This window comes from Saimiri boliviensis, chromosome 20 (genome assembly GCF_048565385.1).
Source record: "Saimiri boliviensis isolate mSaiBol1 chromosome 20, mSaiBol1.pri, whole genome shotgun sequence".
NCBI lineage: Eukaryota > Metazoa > Chordata > Mammalia > Primates > Cebidae > Saimiri > Saimiri boliviensis.
The window spans coordinates 31647148-31671025 of NC_133468.1; the positions used below are offsets into that span (position 1 = coordinate 31647148).

A 23878-nucleotide genomic window follows, 5' to 3' on the forward strand; every position below is an offset into this window, starting at 1 on the left:
CGCCTCGGCCTCCCAAAGTGCTGGGATTACAGGCTTGAGCCACCGCGCCCGGCAGTGCTTATTGTTAATTATCAGACATAATGGGCCTTAATTTATTGCATTCAGAATTTACTTTCGGCCCTGAGCTAAGTTCTTTGCTCAACCAAATATAACTGCGTTTTAAGTCACCAATGACCTCCACATTGTGAAATCTACTGGTCCATTATCTTATATGACCTGTCACCAGCCAGTGACACAGACGGTCGCTCCCTCCGGAAATGCCGTCTTCACCTGGCTCTCAGGACACTATACTCTGTTGGTTTTCTTCCCACCTCACTAGGTGCTATTTCTCAGACTGTGACTGATTCCTCCTCTTCTCCCCATCCTCCCAGAGCTCAGTCCTTCAACACCTCCCCATTGGGACAGGCTATGGGTTGGGTACAGTGGCTCACATCTGTAAACCCAGCACTTTGGGAGGCCAAAGCAGGAGGACTGCTTGAGTCCAGGAATTCAAGAGCAGCCTGCACAACATGGTGAAACCCCATTTCTACAAAAAATGCAAAATTAGTCAGGCGTGGTGGTGTGTGCATGTAGTCCCAGGTACTTGGGAGGCTGAGGTGGGAGGATTGCTTAAGCCAGGGAGGCGGAGGTTGCAGTAAGTGGAGATCAAGCCACTGCACTCTAGCCTGGGTGGCAGAGCCAGACCCTGTCTCAAAAAAAAAAAAAAAAAAAAAGGGAACAGCCTGGGTGCAGTGGCTCACACCTGTAATCCCAGCACTTTGGGAGTCTGAGGCAGGTGGATCACAAGGTCAGGAGTTCAAGACCAGCCTGACCAACAGGGTGAAACCTCATCTCTACTAAAATACAAAAATTAGCCAGGTGTGGTGACGGGCACCTGTAATCTCAGCTATTCAGGAGACAGGCCTGAACCCGAGAGTCGGAGGTTTCAGTGAACCGAGATCATACCACTGCACTCCAGCCTGGGTGACAGAGCAAGACTCCGTCTCAAAAAAAGGAAACAGGACATGAGACCCACTGCTAAACATTCCTGTCTCTACCCAACCATTACTTCCTCTGGGAAAACCTTGATCCCTCAAGATGATATTGGCTGTCTCTTCTTGGGGATCCATCCAATCCTATTCATGTCCCCTCCCTTGGCACAGCTCACGCGGTCATGCTCATCTTGTCGTGCACACTGTGAGCAGTTTAGCACAGTATTATGTAATCTAACTGGTATGCTAGCAGCCTAACATGTCACCTTGATCCATTCCTTATAGCTGTGTAATATTCCATGGGATGGATGTGCCATAGACCGTTTACCATGCACTGATTGAAAGTTATCTGGAGGCCAGTGGCTCAGGCCTGCAGTCCCAGCACTTTGGGAGGCTGAGGCGGGAGGAATAAGTACAGGAGTTTGAGACCAGCCTGGGCAACATAGGGAGATCCCTATCTCTACATAATAAATTAATATGAAAAGAAAGCCGTCTGAGTTGCTTCCAGTTTGAGCTATTACAAATAAAAACACTGCTGGGCGAGGTGGCTCACACCTGTAATCCCAGCACTTTGGGAGGCCAAGGCAGGCGGATCATGAGGTCAGAAGATAGAGACCATCCTGGCTGACATGGTGAAACCCCATCTCTACTAAAAATACAAAAAATTAGTCAGGCATGGTGGCGTGCACCTGTAGTCCCAGCTACTCAGGAGGCTGAGGCGGGAGAATCACTTGAGCCCTAGAGGCCGAGGTTGTAGTGAGCCAAGATCACACCACTGCACTCCAGCCTGGGGAACAGAGCAAGACTCTATCTTAAAAAAAATAAATGCTATGGACGTTTATGTACAGGTTTTTAAATGCCAAGAAATATTCTTGTTGGGTCATGTGGTAAGTGTACATTTAATTTTAGAAGGAACTGCCAAACTGTTTTCTAGGATGACTGTATGATTTTACACTTCCACAAGCAGCGGATGAGAGATCCAGTTTCCCTGCATTCTCATCCACACTTGGTATTGTCAGGATTTTGTATTTCAGCCATTTCAATACCTGTTATTTGTAGCTCCTCATGGTTTTCCTGTGTATTTCCTTAATAGCCAGTGATATTGAACATCTTATGATGACTTATTTACCATTCTTATACTCTCACTGAAATATCCGTTCAAGATTTGCCCATTTTTTCTTTCTTTCTTTTTTTCTTCTTTCTTCTTCTTTTTTTTTTTTTTTTACTTGAGACAGAGTTTTGCTCTGTTGCCTAGGCTGGAGTATAATCGTATGATCTCAGCTCACTGCAACCTCTGCCTTCTGAGTTCAAGTGATTTTCATGTCTCAGCTTCCCAAGGAGCTGGGATTACAGGCATCCACCACCACACCCAGCTAATTTTTGTATTTTTAGTTGAGACAGGGTTTCACCATGTTGGCCAGGCTGGTTTTGAATTCTTAGCCTCAAGTGATCTGCCCACCTCGGCCTCCCAAAGTGCTGGGATTACAGGTAAGAGCCACCGTGTCTTTCTTTTCCTTTTTTTCCTTTCCTTCCTCTCTCTCTCCCTTTCTTTCTTTCGCTCACCCTTTTTCTTTTCCCTACCTCCGTCCCTCTTTCCTTTCCTCTCCTTTTCTTTTCTTTTCTTTTTTTTTTTTTTTTGAGGCGGAGTTTCGCTCTTGTTACCCAGGCTGGAGTGCAATGGCGCGATCTCGGCTCACCGCAACCTCCGCCTCCTGGGTTCAGGCAATTCTCCTGCCTCAGCCTCCTGAGTAGCTGGGATTACAGGCACGCGCCACCATGCCCAGCTAATTTTTTGTATTTTTAGTAGAGACGGGGTTTCACCATGTTGACCAGGATGGTCTCGATCTCTCGACCTCGTGATCCACCTGCCTCGGCCTCCCAAAGTGCTGGGATTACAGGCGTGAGCCACCGCGCCCGGCCCTCTCTCTTCTTTTCTTTCCTTTCTGTCTTACTTTGTCACCCAGGCTGGAGTGCAGTGGTATGACCACAGCTCACTGCAGAGTCATCCTCCTGGGCTCAAGCAGTCCTCCTGCCCCAGCCTCCTGAGTAGCTGGGACTATAGGGACACACCACCATGCCTGGCTAATTTTTAAATTTTTCGTAGAGACAGGATCTCACTATACTGCCCAGGCTGGATTTGCTCATTTTCTAATTGGGTTGTTTGGTTTCTACCTCTTGAGCTTAGAGAATGCTTTTTACATGTTGGACACAAGTCCTTTGTTGGATATATGATTTGCAAATATTTTCTCCCAGTCTGTAGCTTCTCCTTTCATCTCACTAATGTGGCCTTTCACCCAGCAAATGCTTAAAATTGTGATGAAGTGCAGTTTATCAATTGTCTTTCTTTTATGGATTGTGCTTTTGAAGTCATGTCTAAGAACTCTTCGCCTGACCCTACATCATAGATGTTTCTTCCTAGATCTACTATCCATTTTGTATTAACTTTTTGCATAGGGCTGAGGCTCATTTATTTATGTGTTTGTCCAGTTGTTTCAGCACCACTTGAAAAGATCGTCCTTTCCCCATTGAATTTCTTTTGTACCTTTGTCAAAAGTGAGTTGGATGGCAGTGGCTCACACCTGTAATCTCAGCACTTTGAAGGGGCTGAGGCAGGAAGATTGCTCGAGTCCAGGAGTTCAAGACCACCTGGTCAACCTAGGGAGACCTTGTCTCTACAAAAAATAAACAGGGCCAGGCGCGGTAGCTCACGCCTGTAATCCCAGCACTTTGGGAGGCTGAGGCGGGTGGATCATGAGGTCATGAGATCAAGATCATCCTGGCCAACATGGTGAAACCCCGTCTCTACTAATAAATACAAAAATTAGCTGGGCATGGTGGTGCACGCCTGTAGTCCCAGGTACTCAGGAGGCTGAGGCAGGGGAATTGCTTGAACCCGGGAGGCGGAGGTTGCAGTGAAATGAGATCATGCCACTGCACTGCAGCCTGGCGCCTGGAGACAGAGCCAGACTCTGTCTAAATAAATAAACAAACAAACAAACAAACAAAATTAGCTGGGCATCTTGGCATGTGCTGACAGTCCCAGCTACTTGGGAGGCTGAGGTGGGAGGATGACTTGAGCCAGGGAGATTGAGGCTGCAGTGAGCCAAGATTGTGCCACTGCACTCCAGCCTGGGTGACAGAGTGAGACTCTGTCTTATAAACAACAACAAATTTCTTTTAAAAGAAAGAGAGAGTTGGCTGTACTTATGTACATAAGTCTATTTCTGAGCTCTCAATTCCATTCTGTTGACTTCTGTGTCTATCTCACTGGGGAGACCATACTTTCTTGATACCTGTATTTATATATTAAGTCTTAAAATTAGGTAGTGTGATTCCAGCAACTTTTTCAAAGTGGTTTTAACCATTCTACTTCTTTCCATATATATTTTAAAATAAACATCTATATTTAATACAAAAAATTATTGCTGGAATTTTTGTAGGAATTGCATTATGCCTATAGACCAATTTGGGTTTTTGTTGTTGTATGAGCTAGAGTTCTCTCTGTTGCCCAGGCTGGAGTGCAGTGGCATGATCTCAGCTCACTGCAACCTCTGCCTCCTGGGTTCCAGCTATTCTTCTGCCTCAGCCTCCTCAGTAGCTGGGATTACTACCAGGCCCCTGCCACCACACCCGGCTAATTCTGTATTTTTAGCAGACATGAGGTTTTACCATGTTGGCCAAGCTGATCTTGAACTCCTAACCTCAAGTGATCCACCCACATTGGCCTCCCAAAGTGCTGGGATTAAAGGTGTGAGCCACCTCACCCGGCCCCTATAGATTAATTTGAAGAGAACTGGTATCTTTACTGTATGTTGGACCTTCCAATTCAACCCCAATCTTGTGGTTAATGAAATAATCTGAAGTAAAGGAAAGAAACACAGGATTGAAATGGTGCTAGGAGCAAATTTCTCTGGAATCTGAACTCTCTTCAACCTTTGATCAAATGGGGTCAGACTCCATCCTAGGCAACTGAGAAGCACCTAGGAGACATAAATATGCCAACTCATCTGTGTAGGTTTACAGTTTACACGGTTACCTTGGGTTTCACAACTCAACTACAAGACAGGAATTAGCATCCCCTGCCCTTTTTTTTTTTTTTGACATGGAGTTTCCCTCTTGTTGCCCAGGCTGGAGTGCAATGGCTCGATCTCTGCTCACTGCAACCTCTGCCTCCCAGGTTCAAGTGATTCTCGTGCCTCAGCCTCCCCAGTAGCTGGGGTTACAGGCATGTACCACCATGCCTGGCTTATTTTTGTATTCGTAGAGATGGGGTTTCTCCATGTTGGTCAGGCTGGTCTCGAACTTCTGACATCAAGTGAACCGCCTCTTCCATCTTAGCCTCCCAGAGTGCTGGGATTATAGGTATGAACCACGGAGCCCAGCCTTTTTTTTTTTTTTTTTTTTTTTGAGATGTAGTTTTACTCTTGTTGCCCAGGCTGCAGCGCAATGGTGCTATCTCAGCTCATTAGCTCATTGCAACCTCTGCCTACCAGGTTCAAGCAATTCTCCTGCCTCAGCTTCCCAAGTAGCTGAGATTACAGACATGCGCCGCCATGCCCAGGTAATTTTTTGTATTTAATAGAGACAGGGTTTAACCATGTTGGTCAGACCAGTCTGAAACTCCTGACCTCAGGGGGTCCACCCACCTCAGCTTCCCAGAGTGCTGGGATTACAGGCATGCACCACCACGCCTGGCCAGTATCCCCATTTTTTTTTTAAACCAGTGTTTTGATATCCTTTATTCACAAGTTAGTATATTTGTCTTTTTTTTTTTAGTCTCTGTGGAGACTGTCAAAAATTGCCAATGCCGACTATATTGCAAGTCATCATGGCAGGGTATTGGGAAAAGTTTTCAATTAGCCATAATCGTGCCTCAGATAAACCTCACTGGCTATGATACTGCCACTGTGCAAAGCTATACTTGCCCATTTGAATGTTATGTGTATGATAAAACAGATTATGAAAAGTATACTTACAATGAGAACATGTTGTTTTATATAACTGATCATTGAATATGCCACCTCTTGCAACAACAACCTAATGAACTCAACTCTACCCTCCAAATGGACAAATTTTATGATTCTCCTAAAAAGTTTTGAGTTGGGTACAGTTTCTTGTTGCTTCTTCCTGTGATCCAAGGCTTAAAATGAGGCTGGGCACAATGGCTCACGCCTGTCATCCCAGCCCTTTGGGAGGCCAAGGCAGGCAGATCACTTGAGATCAGGAGTTTGAGACCAGCCTGGCCAACATGGTGAAACCCTGTCTCTACTAAAAATATAAAAATTAGCCAGGTGTGGTGGGTATATGCCTGTAGTCCCAGCTACTTGGTAGGATGAGGCAGGAGAATCGCTTTAATCTGAGAAGGGGAGGTTGCAGTGAGCTGAGATCGCACCTCTGCACTCCAGCCTGGGTGATGGAGTGAGACTCTGTCGCAAAAAAAAAAAAAAGAAAAGAATGAATCTCTGGGGCCGGGTGCAGTGGCTCATGCCTGTAATCCCAGCACTTTGGGAGGCCAAGGCGGGTGGATCACGAGGTCAAGAGATCGAGACCATCCTTGTCAACATGGTGAAACCCCATCTCTACTAAAAATACAAAAACATTAGCTGGGCACGGTGGCACGTGCCTGTAATCCCAGCTACTCAGGAGGCTGAGGCAGAAGAATTGCCTGAACCCAGGAGGTGGAGGTTGCAGTGAGCCGAGATCGCGCCATTGCACTCCAGCCTGGGTAACAAGAGCGAAACTCCGTCTCGGAAAAAAAAAAAAAAAAAAAAAAAAGAATGAATCTCTGGAAACCAGCAATTAGAGCCAGACCTCCCCAGGATCAAGGAGACAGGAATCAGGGGAAAGGACACTACAGATGATGCCCCCAGTCTCAAGCACTGGGCCATATGCTTGACTTGAGAGCATTCCAGCACCCAAGGTCAAGTGTGGAGCCATCTATATATCCTGTCATTGCAAATGCCCACGACTGCTATCATTAACAGGGTACGGGAGAAAGGAGGCACATCATGTGTGGAGGAATGAATCAGTCTCAACAATTATATGAGTATTTCGAAAATTTCAATACCAAGGATTAACTTCTAAAACACAACTTATTACATGCTGGTGCATGCCTACAGTCCTAGCTATTCAGGAGGCTGGGGTGGGAGGATCACTTGAGCCCAGGAGGTTGAGGCTGCAGTGGGCTGTGATCACACCACTGCATTCCAGACTGGGCAACAGACTGAGACTCTGCTTCAAAAAAAAAAAAAAAAAAAAAAACAACGACAAGTTTAGGCTGAGCACAGTGGCTCGCACCTGTAATCCCAGCACTTTGGGAGGCCAAGGTGAGAGGATTGCTTGAGCCCAGGAGTTTGTAACCAGCCTGGGCCACAAAGTGAGACTCCATCTCTACCCAAAAATATAAAAAATAAAATAAAATAAAATTAGCTGTGCATTATAGCACACACCTATGGTCTCAACTACACAGGAAGCTGACACAGGATGATGGCTTGAGCTCAGGATTTCAAGGCTGCAGTGAGCCGTGTTCGCGCCACTGCACTCCAGCCTGGGTGACAGAGTAAGACCCTGTCTCAAAAAAATGAAATAAACTGGCCAGGCGCAGTAGTGAGTAGCCTGTAATCCCAGCTACTCAGGAGACTGAGGCACAAGGATCGCTTGAACCTAGTAGGCAGAGGTTGCAGTGAGTTGTGATCATACCACTGCAATCCAGCCTGGGCAACAGATGGACAGACTGAGACCCTGTCTTAAAAAAAAAGTTTAGGCTGAGCACTGTGGTTTACACCTGTAATCTCAGCACTTTGGGAGGCTAAGGTGGGAGGAGCGCTCGAACCCAGGAGTTCTAAACGAGACTGAGCCACAAAGCGAGACTCCTCTACAAAAAAAATTTTTTTAAATCAGCCACGCATTGTGGCGCACACCTGTGGTCCCAGCTACACAGGAAGCTGACACAGGATGATCTCTTGATCCCAGGAGTTCAGGGCTTCGGTGAGCCGCATTCACGCCACTGCACTCCAGGCTGGGCAACAGAGTAAGACCGTGTCTCAAAAAAATGAAATAAATTGGCCTAGTGCAGTAGCATGCACCTGTAATCCCAGCTACTCAGGAGGCTGAGGCACAAGAATCGCTTGAACCTAGTAGGCAGAGGTTGCAGTGAGCAGAGATCATGCCACCGCAGTCCAGCCTGGGCGATCGAGTGAGACCCTGTCTCAAAAATAAATAAATTCTCAAGTTTATAGTCAGAGGCTATACAACTAGCTATTCAATAAAATGCATATGCAATACGGTGGAGGAGCTTGTGACCATCCCTATTTGAATGCTGGGGAAACAAACAGGGTCATTCAAGGTCCCCAGTGCAGCAGCATCTACTCATTTCAGAAGGGAACTCTGCCGAAACTGTGCCAGTCTGGGCAGAGCCCCCTCTCCACTGGTCTGGAGAGCCACGAATCCGGCGCGCGTCCTCCCCACCTTGCTCGCCAGGGGGCGCCAAACCTCTGCTCCCCGGTCGTGGGCTGCAGAGCTAGTGGGTGGTGGCTGAGGGGCATGGGAGCGTCAGCGTTCTTTGGCGACCCGTGAAGCCTGGGCTTAGAGCTCACAGCGTGGGTCACCAGCAGAGACAGAGGAGGCGAACAGCTTCCCGTGAACTGCAGGGGAGTCCTGGGACGCTGTCCTCAAGCGAGGTGGAAACCGGCCATGTCCCTCAGTTCCCCCTCCGGTCCTCGGGCCACGGGGACCTCAGACTGGGGGTTAGCTCTGCCAGCCCTGCCCAGGCCTCTTCTGACCAGAAGAGCTGCGACGGACGCGGAGTCCAAGCTGGGGTTCAGGCCCCTTGGCGACTGCGGCCTCCTGAGCTTGACCCCCTCCCTGCTCCCATGGGGAAGTCCCTCGCCCCTAGAACAGTCTCCCCTCCCAGTGTCTCCCCTTCGGGACCCCTCCGCGGGCCGGGGACTTCGCCAGGCCTAGGGAGACCGACCCTACCCCTTTTAGGTCCTCCCCTGCTCCGACCTGGTCCCCGCCCTCGGCCGCCCGCCAGTCCCCGAGGCGTACACGTGGTAGATCCCGTCACGCCCGGAAGTCTCGCGTTACTCAAACGCCTCGCGCAGTCGCACTTGCGCTCAGGGAAGGAGGGGGGGCGAACGGAAGCCGGGAAGGCGATTCGTGGTTCGCGGGGTACGGGCGCGCGTGCGCATTCCTCAGCCCGTTCAGGACCCCGGCGCCGCAGGGCGCCCACGAGCCAACGAACGGGTGGCGCCCTCTTTCCTTCTCTTCCCTTCCCCGGACCTGGAGTCGCGGTTACTTGGGCTGGCAGGCGAACCCTTGAGTGACGTGGCGTGGAGCGGGCCTGGTGCGCCTGGAGGGCCTTGTGGAGCGGAGAGTAGGCACGGGAGGGGCGCGAGGTTGGGGGCGACGCGAAGAATGAATTGGAACGCGGGGCGGGGAGACGCGGGAGCTGGGGGTGAGTGGGAGGGGACGAGGGGCCGGAAGGAAACATGTAAGTCCTCTCTCCGGTACGCCCTTTGGGCTTTTTGTTTTTTGTTTTTGTTTTTGAAACGGCGTGTTGCTCTGTCTCCGAGGCTAGATAAGAGTGCAGTGGCGCGATCACGGCTCACTGCAGTCTCGAACTCGCGGGCTCAAGCGATCCTCCGCCTTAGCCTCCCAACTAGCTGGGATTGCAGGCGGGCACCACCAGGCCCGCCTAGTTTTTAAAAAGTATCTTAAGACAGGGGCTCGCTAGGTTGCCCAGGCTGGTCTCAAACACCCGGGCTCCAGCGATCCTTCCGCCTCGGCCTCCCAAAGTGCTGAGGTTACAGGCTTGAGCCACTCCCCGGCTGGGTGTACCCTTTGTACAGGAAAAGGGTAGGAAAGGCTTCGAGGTCACTGTGATCCCTCTGATCGCATCCCTTTCCCACGCCAGGGCTTACAGCATGGCAGAAAACCGAGAGCTCCGCGGTACCGTGGAGGCTGAACTGGATCCGGTGGAGTACACCCTTAGGAAGAGGCTTCCCAACCGCTTGCCCCGGCGGCCCAATGACATTTATGTCAACATGAAGACTGACTTTAAGGCGCAACTGGCCCGCTGCCAGAAGCTGCTGGACGGAGGGGCCCGGGGTCAGAATGCGTGCTCTGAGATCTACATTCACGGCTTGGGCTTGGCCATCAACCGAGCCATCAACATCGCGCTGCAGCTGCAGGCGGGCAGCTTTGGGTCCTTGCAGGTGGCTGCCAATACCTCCACCGTGGAGCTTGCTGATGAGCTGGAGCCGGAGACGGATGCACGGGAGCCGCTGACTCGGATCCGAAACAACTCAGCCATCCACATCCGAGTCTTCAGAGTCACACCCAAGTAATTGAAACGGCACTCCCCCACTTAACACCTCCACGGTGTGGCTCTTCTCATACTGGACCTTGAACCAGAGCCATGGAAGAAAAGGCCTGTTCCCTTGAAACCCCAAGGACTCCGTATTGAGGTTGGGGATAATTGTCCCAGTGGGCCCAGTTAGTGGGTCTTCCTGAGAGAGTGTGTGTCTGTGGTAACTATTATCATGTAAATAAAAAATACTGTTGTACTAGTGTCCTGCCACCCCACTGCCACTGACTCTTCCCTGTGTAAATTCTGTATGTGCTTGAATAAGGAGGGTAGGAGACGCCACAAGTATCTAGGTGAAAGGGAACCCTAGTGTTCCTTGCCTCTGTCGAGACCTTAGATTATCTTGTGAACAGTGTAACAAAACAGTTAGTACGATGCAGAAGCCTGGTTATCCCAATGTTCGCTTTAGAGATTCTCATTTTCTAGTTGGGTGCGATGGCTGCAGCCTGTAGTCCCAGCTATTGGTGGAGGCTGAGGTGGAAGATCGCTTGAGCCCAGGGGTTTGAAAGTGCTCTCCAGTCTAAGTGATAACGCTGAGACCCTGTCTGTGCAAAAAAAAAAAAAAAAACATTTTTCTGAGATGGACTCTCCCTGTCACCCAGGCTGGAGTGCAGTGGTGCAATCTTGGCTCACTTCGATGTCTGTCTCCTGGGTTCAAGCGATTCTCCTGCCTCATCCTCCCCAGTAGCTGGGATTACAGGCGAGTGCCAACCACGCTAATTATTTTTGTGTTTTTAGTAGAGACCAGTTTCACCATGCTGGCTAGGTTGTTCTCGAACTCCTGACCCCAAGTGATCTGCCCTCCTCAACCTCCCAAGTGCAAAAAAATCTAGATGGGTGTAGTTGCTTGCACCTATAATCCCAGCTACCTCATTAGCTAAGGCAGGAGCCACAGAGTTCCAGGCTGCAGTTAGCTGTGATCACTGCAATACACTCCAGCCTGGGTGACAGAGCAAGATCATATCTCAAAAAATAAAAATAAAAAAAAGGGAAGCAAACCAAGACTTCAGGACCTTTTTAGTGTCAGGCTCTGTGGTAAAGACTGACAAGTGGCTTCATTTAATTCCTGGACCTGCAGGGCCTGCCTAATGACACCCCAGCTTTCAGGTACAGGGCTCTTCAGACCCTTTTTTTTTTTTTTTTTGAGAGTTTTACTTTGTCATCTTCATCCAGGCTAGAGGGGAGTGGTGCGATCTCAGCTACCTACAACCTCCACCACCTGGGTGAAGGGGTTCTGCCTCAGCCTCCCGAGTAGCTGGGACTGAGTCTCACACTGTTGCCCCGGCTGGAATGTAATGGTGTAATCTCAGCTCACTGCAACCTCCACCTCCCAGGTTCAAGAGATTCTCCTGCCTCAGCCTCTCGAGTAGCAGGGATTGCAGGTGCCTGCCACCACACCCGGATGATTTTTTTGTATTTTTAGTAGAGATGGGGTTTCACTATGTTGGCCAGACTGGTCTCGAACTCCTAACCTCGTGATTCACCTGCCTAGGACTCCTAAAGTGTTGGGATAACAAGTGTGAGCCACCACGTCCAGCCTGTTTTTTGTATTTTTAGTAGAGAAGGGGTTTCACTATGTCAGCCAGGCTGGGCTCAAACTTCTGACCCCAGGCATTCTGCCCTCCTCGGCCACCCACAGTGCTGGGATTACAGGTGTGAGCCGTAATCCCAGCACTGTGCCTGGCCTTCAGACCCTTCTGACTGGGCTGCTCCAGTGGCAAAGGGACTCCCCAAATAATTACTGGGCACACAGGTAATAATACTTTCTGGGTATTTGTGGGGTGACCTGATTTTTCATATTTATCAAACTAGAGTCAACTAAAGCAATGTTTATCAAAGCCGGTCGTGACCCATTTGTAGGCCTTTAGATCAATGTACTGGATCACAACTTCTTTAACAAAAAAAACAAGGCTGTGTGCAGTGGCTCACGCCTATAATCCCAGCACTTCGGAAGGCTGAGACAGGCTCATCTCTTGAGCCCAGGAGTTTGAGACCAGCCTAGGCAACATGGTGAAACCCCATCTCTACAAAAAATACTAAGAATTATCCAGGCATGGTGGCACAATCCTGTAGTCCCAGCTACTTGGGAAGCTGAGATGGGAAGATCACCTGAACCCAGGAGGCAGAGGTTGCAGTGAGCTGAGATCACACCACTGCACTCCAACCTGGACGACAGAGCAAGACCCTGTCAAAAAAACAGGAAAGAAAAAGGGAAAAAAAAACAAACCTGAGTCTTTTTTTTTTTTTTAAGTGCAACTTAAATGGTGCTTTATTGCAGTTTTTTTTTTGTTTTTTTTGAGGTGGAGTCTCTCTGTCACTAGGCTAGAATTGAGTAGGGCATTCTTGGCTCACTGCAACCTCCACCTCCCAGGTTCAAGCAGTTCTGCCTCAGCCTCCTGAGTAGCTGGTATTACAGGTGTGTGCCACCATGCCCAGCTAATTTTTGTATTTTAGTAGAGATGGGTTTTTGTCATTGTTGTCCAGGTTGGTCTCAGGCTCCTGACTTCAGATGATCAACCTGCCTCAGATTCCCAAAATGCTGGGATTACGAGCATGAGCCACCAGGCCTGGCCAGCAAATTTTTCAGTTAGATATGTGTATGTACACACGTGTATGTACATATGTGTACTGTTGTACTGGCCTGAGCATAGAAAGTTGACCAAGACAAAAGTATGTCAAATTCCAGGGTCTTTATTGCCGGCGGCCACAGAGGACTCGAGTCTCTCCAACCCGTGGCCCCGAAAGGAGGGTGTCAAGACCTTTTGTACCCGTAAAACCACCTCAGGAGTGAGGGTGGGGGCAGGGGTGGGGGTGAGGGGCTTCAGATGTTCTGAGGGCTAGTGGATTCTGTAAATCACCTCCTGGGCGGAGATGAGGGTGAGGGGCTCCAGACACTCCGAGGGCCAGGGGACTTTTGACATTCTGATTGTTACTTAAGTGGTTGACAAAAGTCAAGATTAGCATTTGTGCCAGGCGCGATGGCTCAAGCCTGTAATCCCAGCACTTTGGGAGGCCGAGGCGGGTGGATCACGAGGTCGAGAGATCGAGACCATCCTGGTCAACATGGTGAAACCCCGTCTCTACTAAAAGTGCAAAAAATTAGCTGGGCATGGTGGCACGTGCCTGTAATCCCAGCTACTCAGGAGGCTGAGGCAGGAGAACTGCCTGAGCCCAGGAGGCGGAGGTTGCGGTGAGCTGAGATCACGCCACTGCACTCCAGCCTGGGTAACAAGGGCGAAACTCCGTCTCAAAAAAAAAAAAAAAAAAAAAAAAAGATTAGCATTTGTTTACACATTGTCTGGGTAGGGTGGAAATTACAATCCTTAATTACTTATTACAAGTCGCAGGGGCCAAGGTGGCCTGGGTTTGGACGGCTTGCCTGTCACGTTTGGGTTACAGAGAGCAGTTTCAGTAGAAAGCTGAGGTATGGCTGAGGTGTGCAGGTTTACGGGGCTTTTACCATGTCACACACTATGATAGGATATAAACTGTTTTTACTGCTTGAGGTCTGTGCCATGTGGTTTGTTCTGGTAGTTCCTCTGATTGATGGGTTAAGAGCCTCTGATTTATGGGTTAGGAACAGAATTTCACTCTAATTCAAGTGAAGATGGTTTGGTTTGGAGGTCCAAAGATCAGGCTTCTAATTCACCAAAATCCGCGTCTCTGGCATCCACATATGAAATGGTCCCTACTTTGAAGGAGATCGCCATCTAATTGGGATGGTGGACACATCATTTTTTGTGAATGAGTAAGATATGTAAGACATAACAGTAGCAACGATAAGGAAATGTGGAGATGGAAAGGGCTCGTAGATTCCTGGTGGGAGACAAAATGGTTTCACTCACCTTGGATCTGGGTGTTGAAGGATGAATAGGAGTTTGCTAGGGAAGACTGCATATTTGGCAGAGAGATCACAGTAGGGTGGGGAGGTTGGTGGATTTGGCTGGGAATGGTGGCTAATGCCTGTAATCCCAGCACTTTGGAAGGCTGAAGAGAGAAAATTGCTTGAGCTCAGGGATTTGAGACCAGCCTGAGCAATAGAGTGAGACTTTGTCTCTATAAAAAATTTAAAAATGAGCTGGGCATTGTAGGAAGTAAAAGTTCCTTTTTAAAGTTTCCTTTCCTCTTAAAGAATAAATCACAAGTATGGTAATAACTCTTTGTTAAGCCCTATCCTAGGTAGCTATTAGACATGTTCACAGGCACATAGTACATTCTGTGTCCTCATACTTTAACTAAAATATCTGTGCTGGACGTGCTCACAGGCATGTTCCAGCTCACAGCCTATGCCCCTTCCTTATTTAAACTTCTCTATTACTGTTACCCGATTAGAAAAGTTTTAAGTTGTTAGCCAATTGAGTTTTAGTTTAGATTGTGAGGTCTGCCTACAGACAACAGAGATCAGACACAGCAGTAAGGACGACCCCAAATGCACAAGAGATAAATATGTCTGCTTTTCCTTTGTTCATTGTACTCTTGTGGCAAAATGGCTAGTGAGGGTATCCTTCCTGCAGGAAGTAAAAATTGCTTTGCTGAGAAATCCTTTGTCTCAGTGCTGATTTTTCTTTGCAGCACTGAACATCTGTTTCAACAGCGTGGTGGTATATGCCTATGATCCCAATACTCAGGAGGCTAAGGGGGAGGATTGCTTGAGGCCAGGAGGTTGAGGCTGCAGTGAGCCATGCCTGAGGGCTTGTGATGCAGCAAGACCCTGTCTCAAAAAATAATGGGCCAGGAGGGGATTAATGAATAGGTGCTGCATTCTGGGACTGGAGGGACTCGAGGTGGCTGGAAAGCAGGAGGTACTGGGACTCAAGGTTGTGGACATTTCTCTCTCTCTCTCTCTCTCTCTCTCTCTCTCTCTCTGTGTGTGTGTGTGTGTGTGTGTATGTGTGTGTGAGAGAGAGAGAGAGAGAGACAGAAAGAGAGAGAGAAAGAGAGAGAAAGAGAGAAAGAGAGAGAGAGAAAGAGAGAGAGAAAGAGAGAGAGAGAGAGAGACTCACTCTGTTGCCCAGGCTGGAGCACAATGGTGCAATCTTGATTCACAGCAACCTCTACCTCCCAGGTTCAAGCCATTGTCCTGCCTCAGCCTCCTAAGTAACTGAGATTACAGGCATCTACCACCATGCCCAGCTAATGTCTGTGTTTTCAGTAAAGACAAGGTTTCACCCTGTTGGCCACGTTGGTCTCGAACTCCTGACCTCAAATGATCTGCCTGCCTCGGCCTCTCCAAGTGCTGGGATTGCAGGCGTGAGTCACTATGCCCAGTGGCTGCAGACGTTTCTCTCGGGCCACATCCCTTCCATCAGCCTGACTGCAAGGCTCCCTTGCCTGGGAGCCCCCCGGTAGCTGAGCGGGAGCCGGCAGGAAGCTAGATGGAAGTGTGTCTCCCTGCACGTATGTGCTCCGGGCCTGAGCCCAGCAGAGGTGGTGGCAGGCAGCCTGTCCCATGTGGTTTGTTTTGGCTGTTCCCTCCTGCAGCCTATTTGTTTGTTGTTTCTACTCCATGTTTTCTCACTGCTTGCCAGCGAGGCTTCCCTCAGTGGTAGTTCTGCAGAAACAGACCTAGATGTTGCCACCGAAGCAAGAGCGGGGCCTGAGGCTCACCTTTTGTGTGTGGGGAGCCTGAGCCAGGCTCCTATATCTGCTAGAGTCCATGTACTGTAGGTAGGGCAGGGAACCCTGCCTGCAGGCCCCTCTGCAGGGAGGCTGGCTCCAGCCTCTGTTCTCCTCCCTCTACTGGCTTTCCAAAGTGACTTCCATCAAAGTTTGGGAGGCTAGGAACAGTGGCTCATGCCTGTAAGCCCAGCACTTTGGGAGGCTGAGGCAGGCGGATGACCTGAGGTTAGGAGTTCAAGACCACCAGCCTGGCCAACATGGTGAAGCCTGTCTCTACTAAAAATACAAAAATTAGCCGGGCATGGTGGCACGTGCCTGTAGTTCCCGCTACTCAGGAGGCTGAGGCAGGAGAATCACTTGAACCTGAGAGGCAGAGATTGCAGTGAGCCAAGATTGCACCACTGCACTCAGCCTGGGCAATGGAGTGAAACTGTGTTTCAAAAAAAAGACCGGCCAGGTGTGGTGGTGCACACCTGTAATCCCAGCACGCTGGGAGGCTGAGGTGGGTGGATCCCTTGAGGTCAGGAGTTTGAAAACAGCTTGGCCAACATGGTGAAACCCCATCTCAAAAAAAGAAAGAAAGAAAAGAACAGAAAAACCCCGGGAAACGGGGGAGAGGGGTGAGGAGATGGGGTTAGAAGATATGTGCAAATGCAGTGCCCCGCCCTCCTTCTTACATTTTATTATATTTATGTACTTATTTTAGAGAAGGGTCTTGCTTTGTAGCCTAGGCTGGAGTGCAATGGTGCAATCACAGCTCACTGCAACCTCAAACTTCTGGGCTCAATCCTCCTGCCTCAGCCTCCCAAGTTAGGACTACATGCTCAAAAAAAAACAAAAAAAAAACAAAAAAAAAACAAAAAAAAAACAAAAAAAAAACCTACTGTTTTCTATGTTTGTTTGCTTTGCCCAGGCTGGCGTGCAATGGTGCAATCTCAGCTCACTGCAACCTCCACCTCCTGGGTTCAAGCAAGTCTCCTGCCTCAGCCTCCAGAGTAGCTGGGACTACAGGCACCTGCCACCACACCCAGATAATTTTTGTATTTTTAGTAGAGACAGGGTTTCACCATGTTGGCCAGGCTGGTCTTGAACTCCTGACCTCAGGTGATCCTCCTGCTTCAGCCTCCCAAAGTTTTGGGATTACAGGCGTGAGCCACCACACCCAGCCAAGAGCTACTATTATTTAGTATGAAGCCATTTTGCTAAGAAATGGTTTTATGCTTCTTAATAGGAATGAGGAGATGTGAAGGAAGGCAATTTTGTGTGTGTTTAATTCACAAGTCTGAGTAATTAGTTCCTCCAGACTTTCAGCTGAGGTTCACATAGCAGGGAAAAGGACAGCCTTCGACATGTTAAGTGGTTTGGTTGGGTTGATGATCTTGATAGAGAGACCCAGCACTTTGTCCCAGGTGAGTTTCTGGTACTTGATCAGGAGTTGGGGGAAGAATGGTGTCTCACAAACCCTCAAACCACTAGAGAAGTTGGACAAGAACATGTCAATTGCAGTCCCGTAGGAAACAGATGTCCAGCTGCACAAGAGATTTGGGATGAGGCAAAAGTCATCCTACCAGAAAGAAGTCTGTGAAAATGGCCAGTTAAGGTCTCATCTTCCTAATGACATTATGGGCGTTTTTCAGCTTATGTGTTTGAGTTTAGCACTGTTTTCTTAAAAGTTCATTACAAAAGTTTTATAAAGCCTATTCCTGACCAATCTTTTGTTCTCTAGGTAAGGTGATCAGGAGTTAGTTATCAAACTGATAAGGGGCCAGGCGAAGTGGCTCACACCTATAATCCCAGCACTTCGGAAAGCTGAGATGGGAGGATCCTTTGAGGCCAGGAGTTCAAGACCAGCCTGGGCAACACAGTGAACCCTGTCTCTACAAAAAATAAAGACGTTAATCAGGCATAGTGGTGCATGCTTGTAGTCACAGCTACTTGGGAGGCTGAGGCAGGATGATCGTTTGAACCCAGGAGGCTGAGGTTGCAGTGAGCTATGATCATGCCACTGCACTCAAGCCTGGGCAATGGAGCAAGACCTCATCTCTAAATAAATAAAAATAAAACTGATAAGATACCTCAAGAAGTGATTTTATCGCTCAATCCAGTATCTAATAAATATCTGATGAATAAATGGGTCCACGCAAACATGAATGGTGCAGAGGAGAATGGCTTGCTGTCTCCTCTGTAACAAGCTCCTGCTCCCTTAAGAAACAGCAAACGTCTTGTTACTGGAAGTATGCAAACAGAGGGTGGACTTTCACCTTCACCGGACCTGCTACATTCCTTCCAACTCTATTAGTCTTGTTTGCTATAAGACAAATATACTTCCTGAAAAGGGAAAAATTATTTGCTGGTTGATGAACTAAGACTTGAGCAGAATTGCTAACTTAACCCAGGCGAAGCGGCTCATGCCTGTAATCCCAGCACTTTGGGAGGCCGAGGCAGGGGGATCGACTGAGGTCAGGAGTTCGAGACCAGCCTGACCAATATGGTGAAACCCCATCTATACTAAAAAAATACAAAATTAGCCAGATATGGTGGTGTACGCCTGTAATCCCAACTACTTAGGAGGCTGAGGCAGTAGAATCACTCGAACCTGGGAGGTGGAGGTTGCAGTGAGCCAAGATCTCGCCATTGCACTCCAGCCTGGGTGACAGGGTGAAACTCCAACTAAAAAAAAAAAAAAAAAAAAAAAAAAAAAAAAAGATTTAATTTAATTTAAAAAATATATAGACACCCAGAGACACCTCTCTCTGCCCCACTATTCTGAAAGCTCTTTTTCAGTGAGTTGCATGGTAGGGACAGCTATAATACAATACCCAGGGTAAAGTGCCACGATCTGTCCCTGCCTCCCCAGAGAAACAGGAGACGATGCTGGAGGAAGGCAAAGGAATACACTGGGCATTTGGTCTTCACGCCTCCCAAGAAACGACAATAGGATAAATAAAAAAGTGGGGAGTAGGGCAATAACAGCTAGCGTTTATCGATTACCATGTGCCAGGAGTTACATAATCCCACCACCGCTGTGGGAGGCCACCACGATCATTTCCACCTCCCCCACTCTGCAAAAAAGGCTCAGAGATAAAGTCACCTGCCCAAGTTAGGCACCTGGCAAATCAGTGGCAGAATTCATGCCACCAGGTCTGGCGTGGTGGCTCATGCCTGTAATCCCAGCACTTTGGGAGGCTGAGGTGAGTGGATCACGAGGTCAGGAGTTCAAGACCAGCCTAACCAAGATAGTTAAACCCTGTCTCTACCAAAAATACAAAAATTAGCTGGGTGTGGTGGCACGTGCCTGTAATCCCAGCTACTCAGGAGGCTGAGGCAGGAGAATCCCTTGAATCTGGGAGGTGGAGGTTGCAGTGAACCAAGATCGTGCCACGGCACTCCAGCCTGGGCAACAGAGCAAGACTCCATCTCCAAAAAACAACAACAACAAAAATTCAAGCCACCAATCTGAGCACTCCTGATTACCAGAAAAGCAACTCCTTGAAGCCACCAGGCCACAGATCTGTTTGCTAGAACTGAAACCCGGATGTCTGGTTCTATTGATGATTTTCTGGACAAGCAAGTAGCCCTTACCTCAAGGTCTCCGAATTGACTTTGGCGAAGGATTGTGCTTTGGTTCTCCAGCAGGAATCTCTTCTTCAGCATTTTTTTTTTTTTTTTTAAGAAAGAATGTTGTTCTATTGTCCCGACTGGAGTGTACTGGCATGATCATAGCTCACTGCAGCCTCCAACTCCTGGGCTCAAGCAATCCTCCCACCTCAGCCTCCCAAGTAGCCGGGACTTCAGGCATGTGCCAGCACACCTGACTAATTTTTTGTAGAGACAGGTCTCACTATGTTGCCCAGGTTGGTCTCAAACTCCCGGGCTCAAGGGATCCTCCCTCCTTGGCCTCCCAAAGTGCTGGGATTTTAGGCACAAGCCACCACTCCCAGTCTTCCAGCATTCTTGCTTCCTTCCCAGTTCCCCAGAGGCCACCCAGCAAGGTCCCCAGCCACCTCCCCTCCCAGCACGGAAGGTCTTCTGGGCCTCTGGCTGAACTCAGGCTGAGCTGAGAAGCCATTGCTTGGAAATGAAGAGCAAAAGAGAAGGCGGGAGGCCCCCCCCCTCCAAGTCTGACTCCGGGCAGCTGGGGCTTCGTGCTGCCGGGGGTCTGGTAAAGCTCAGGGGGGCTGTAAATTTGCTTCTTCTTGGAATTCCAATCTGAATCAGCTGCCAGGAGGAATCTGTGAAGCAGAGCCTGCCTCCACCCCCGCCATCCTCCTGTCACAAATGGACCTTTTCAAACCCTGCCTCAATGTCTGCCTGCTCAGGAAGTGCATGGAAGCTTCGAATGCCCCAGGATCCCAGGGAGCTGGATGGACCAGGGACGGCTTAGTGGCCCCTCTAGGCTGGCCCTTCTCCAAGCATGTAGTGGAGGGACCACCTAACGCAATCCACACATGGATAGTGACCACAGAAAAGCAATATGCTGGACACTTGGTAGACACAAAAGTGCATGAGACCTTCCATATGCAGCTCTCTTCACTGTCTTTGATGATCAGGGCACCTGCACTGCATGACTCCAGATGGCAGCATTTCCATCAGAGTCTCTGTGGACACCCCCGGGAGTTGTGCAGTGCTCAACTTTGACAGCTGTCCATGGTAGCCCTGCCAGTGAGATGCCTAAGACATATACATAAATGATGGCAGTGCTGGGAAAGGAGATGATTTCCTGCTGGGAGATCAGGAAAGGCTTTATGGAGAAGGTGATGCACAGATTTGGGCTTTGAAGAAAAGGGGGAGATGGTGTGGGAGGGTAATCCAGGATGAGCCGAGGGCAGGAAGGCACAAACCATCTCCTGTGGTGAACGGAGTGGGAGTGAGAAAAGTGGGAGAACAGGCTGGAATGTGAGGTGGATGGTGGACCTTGGAGGGTCTCAGTTCTGAGACAAAAGGGAGCCATGGCGGGGTCCTGCTCAGAGAATTGGCATCAATGGGGCTGTTCAATGGGAAAGTTAATTGAGCAGCAGGGTTAGGGATTAACTGGAGGTGTCAGTGAGGAGACTCTCTGCAGCGGTCCTGGGCCTGGGGGTCAGCATCATGCTAGAAGATGAAGAGCAGGCAGATGGTAGCGGTGGAGGACACTGGGCAGGGGCATGGTGGGCATTGGATGGGGAGCCCCAAAGAGCTTCTCGTTTTCTTCCTGTTCCTCAAGGACAGATGAATGGACCCTGCTGTGTGCAGCATCCAAGAGGCTTTGGGCTCCAAACCAGCCTCTTCCCTCTTAGCAGAGTTACTATGACTTCAGGCTAGGTGCAGTGGCTGATGCCTGTAATCCCAGTGCTATGGGAGGCCGAGGAGAGCAGATCACTTGAGATTGGGAGTTCGAGACCAACCTGACCAACATGGCGAAACCCCGTCTCTACTAAAAACTACAAAAATTACCCGGGCGTGTTGACAGGCGCCTGTAGTCCCAGCTACTCGGGAGGCTGAGGCAGTGGAATCACTTGAACCAGGGAGGTGGGGGTTGCAGTGAGCTGAGATCACAGCGTGCCTGCACTCCAGCCTGGGCAATAGAGTAAGACTTCATCTCAAAAAGAGAATTACTGTGGCTTCAGATTGGGTGCAAGGCGGACCAAGAATCTTTCCTCCCTCCCAAGCTGCAATGACAGCTCTTTCTCCAAAAGTCCCAGGGGACAAGGCAGTCACCACTCCTATCCAGCAGGTCCCAGCATTTAGAGGTTGGTGCCCCTGGCCATCTCCCTCTCCTCCTCTACTGCAGACAAGGATGTAGAGACCCCCGAGAAGCTGTGTGAGAGGAGGGGCATGTCCCTCAGCCCAAAAGGCTCCTCCTTCTCCAGCTGTGTTCATCCCACCCCCCAATCTGTCCCCTGTCCCCTCTCGATGGTTAGGTCAGGGCATTGACGCAGGAGTCAGGGGCCTGGGAGAGCAGAGGCTGGGGAAGGGGGCCAGCCAAGACAGAACGCACGTGTGGCTGTGTAAGGATGTGAGTGTGTATATGCACGTCCCAGGACTCTGGAAAGAAGCAGAATCAGGAGCTGAGTGGGGCCGTGGGAGCCTGGATAGCAGGTCTGGGAAGGCTCAAGGTGAGCTGCGGATACAGGTGAGATGAGTCTGAGGGAATCGGGCCAGCCAGAAGCATACCAGCCTCTGTCTTCTGACCCCCACCCATCCATCTTGCCACACCACTCTTATTTACTTATTTACTGACACAGGGTCTCCCTCTGTTGTCCAGTCTGAGAGCAGTGACATGATCATAGCTCACTGCAGCCTCGACCTCCTGGGCTCAAGGGATCCTCCTACCTCAGCCTCCTGAGTAGCTAGGACTACAGGTGTGCACCACCATGACCAGCTAGTTAAAAAAAAAATTATAGACGTGGGATCTCACTATGTTGCCCAGACTCCTGGCCTCAAGCAATCCTCTTGCTTCAGCCTCCCAAAATGTTGGGATTACAGGTGTGAGCCACCACACCCGACCCACCACACCCTCATGGTCCCTCACTCCTGACAGGTCTTTATTCAAGTCTGGTGTCTCTCACTATCTTGCCTCTGCCTTTTCTCCTTCGTTCTTCTGGCTGTTTGAAATCCTCTATCTTTTTTTTTTTTTTTTTTTTTTTTTTTTTTTTTTTAAGATAGGGTCTCACTCTTGTTGCCCAGACTGGAGTGCAGTGGCGCAACCCCAGCTCACTGCAGCCTCAACTTCCTGGGCTCAAGTGATCCTCCCATCTCAGCCTCCCAAGTAACTGGGGCCACAAGTACATGCTCTCAAGCCCAGCTAATTATTATTATTATTATTATTATTATTATTATTTTTGTAGAGATGGGGTTTCACTATGTTGCCCATGCTGGTTAAGCCAACTCCTGGGCTCAAGTGATCCTCATGCCTCAGTTTCCCAAAGTGCTGGGATTACAGGCATGAGCCACCTCACCTGGCCGAAATCCTCTGTCTCGTACTCATTTTTGTGTTCATCACCAGCAACCCCACTAGAATATCAGCTCCAGCAGGACAGGCATCCCTGGCTGAGTCATTCGCTGCTCTATCCCTAAGTCCTTGGCCAAGGGCAGATAGGAAGTCCACAAATACCTTTTGAATGAATGAGTGAATGTTTCCCATTCTTTCTAAACAAAATCCAATTTCTTTAGACTGGCATTCAAGGCCCTAGACATCCTGGCTCCTCCGTAACCAGCACCGTGGCCTCCTCGTCTACCTCTCTCTTCTCCACTCTCCCTCGGCACACCTGGCTCTCCATTTGCTTTGCCAAATTGACAATCCCCCAGCCAACTCACACCTCTTCGCATTGATGACCTACCCCTCCTTCAAGGCTGAAGTCATTATCACCTCCTCCATCAAATCCTTCTTGATTTCTCCCAGCTCGCAGTGAGCTCTCCCTCTTCCAAACTCTTACAGCTCAGATCTGCACATTCCAATCTTTTTTTATTTTTATTTTCTGAGACAGAGTTTCACTCTTGTTGCCCAAGCTGGAGTGCAATGGCACAATCTTGTCTCATGACAATCTCTGCCTCTTGGATTCAAGTAATTCTCCTGCCTCAGCCTCCCAAGTAGCTGAGATTACAGGCGCCTGCCACCATACCCGGCTAATTTTTGCATTTTTAGTAGAGATGGGGTTTCACCGTCTTGGCCAGCCTGGTCTCAAATTCCTGACCTCATGATCCACCTGCCTCGGCCTCCCAAAGTGCTGGGATTATAGGCTTGAGGCGCCATGCCAGGCCTCATTTTTTATTTTTGAGACACGGTCTCACTCTGTTGCCCAGGCTGCAGTGCAGCGGCGTGATCATGACTCATTGCAGCCTCGACCTCCTGGGTTCAGGTTGTCCTCCTGCCTTAGCCTTCTGCACATTTTGGACTACAGGTGTGAGCCACTACGCCTGGCTAATTTTTGTTTTTTGTTTT

At 49.3% G+C, this 23878-nt stretch overlaps 1 protein-coding gene and 1 non-coding gene across 4 annotated transcripts; one reads left to right on the forward strand and one right to left on the reverse strand.

Annotated features, from left to right (window-relative positions):
* Positions 1–5747: 5747 nt before the first annotated feature.
* LOC120360463 (U4 spliceosomal RNA) lies at positions 5748–5888 on the reverse strand. Its single transcript, XR_005576954.1, has one exon. It is a non-coding gene; the product is annotated as a U4 spliceosomal RNA (small nuclear RNA).
* A 3197-nt stretch (positions 5889–9085) lies between these two features.
* Positions 9086–10542, forward strand: POP7 (POP7 homolog, ribonuclease P/MRP subunit). 3 transcript variants are annotated; one of them, XM_010344705.3, is made up of 2 exons: positions 9086–9349; positions 9886–10542. In XM_010344705.3, the coding sequence occupies exon 2, from the start codon at positions 9896–9898 to the stop codon at positions 10316–10318; it is 423 nt and encodes a 140-aa protein (XP_010343007.1). In that variant the 5' UTR covers positions 9086–9349; positions 9886–9895; the 3' UTR covers positions 10319–10542. The 3 variants fall into 3 exon arrangements, with proteins under 3 accessions (XP_010343007.1, XP_010343008.1, XP_010343006.1); XM_010344706.3 differs by having other exon boundaries at positions 9086–9315; XM_010344704.3 differs by having other exon boundaries at positions 9087–9345.
* Positions 10543–23878: the final 13336 nt, after the last annotated feature.

Excerpts from the sequence above, each read along its gene's own strand:
- POP7 (XM_010344705.3), top strand. The coding sequence starts at position 9,896 with ATGGCAGAAAACCGAGAGCTCCGCGGTACCGTGGAGGCTGAACTGGAT.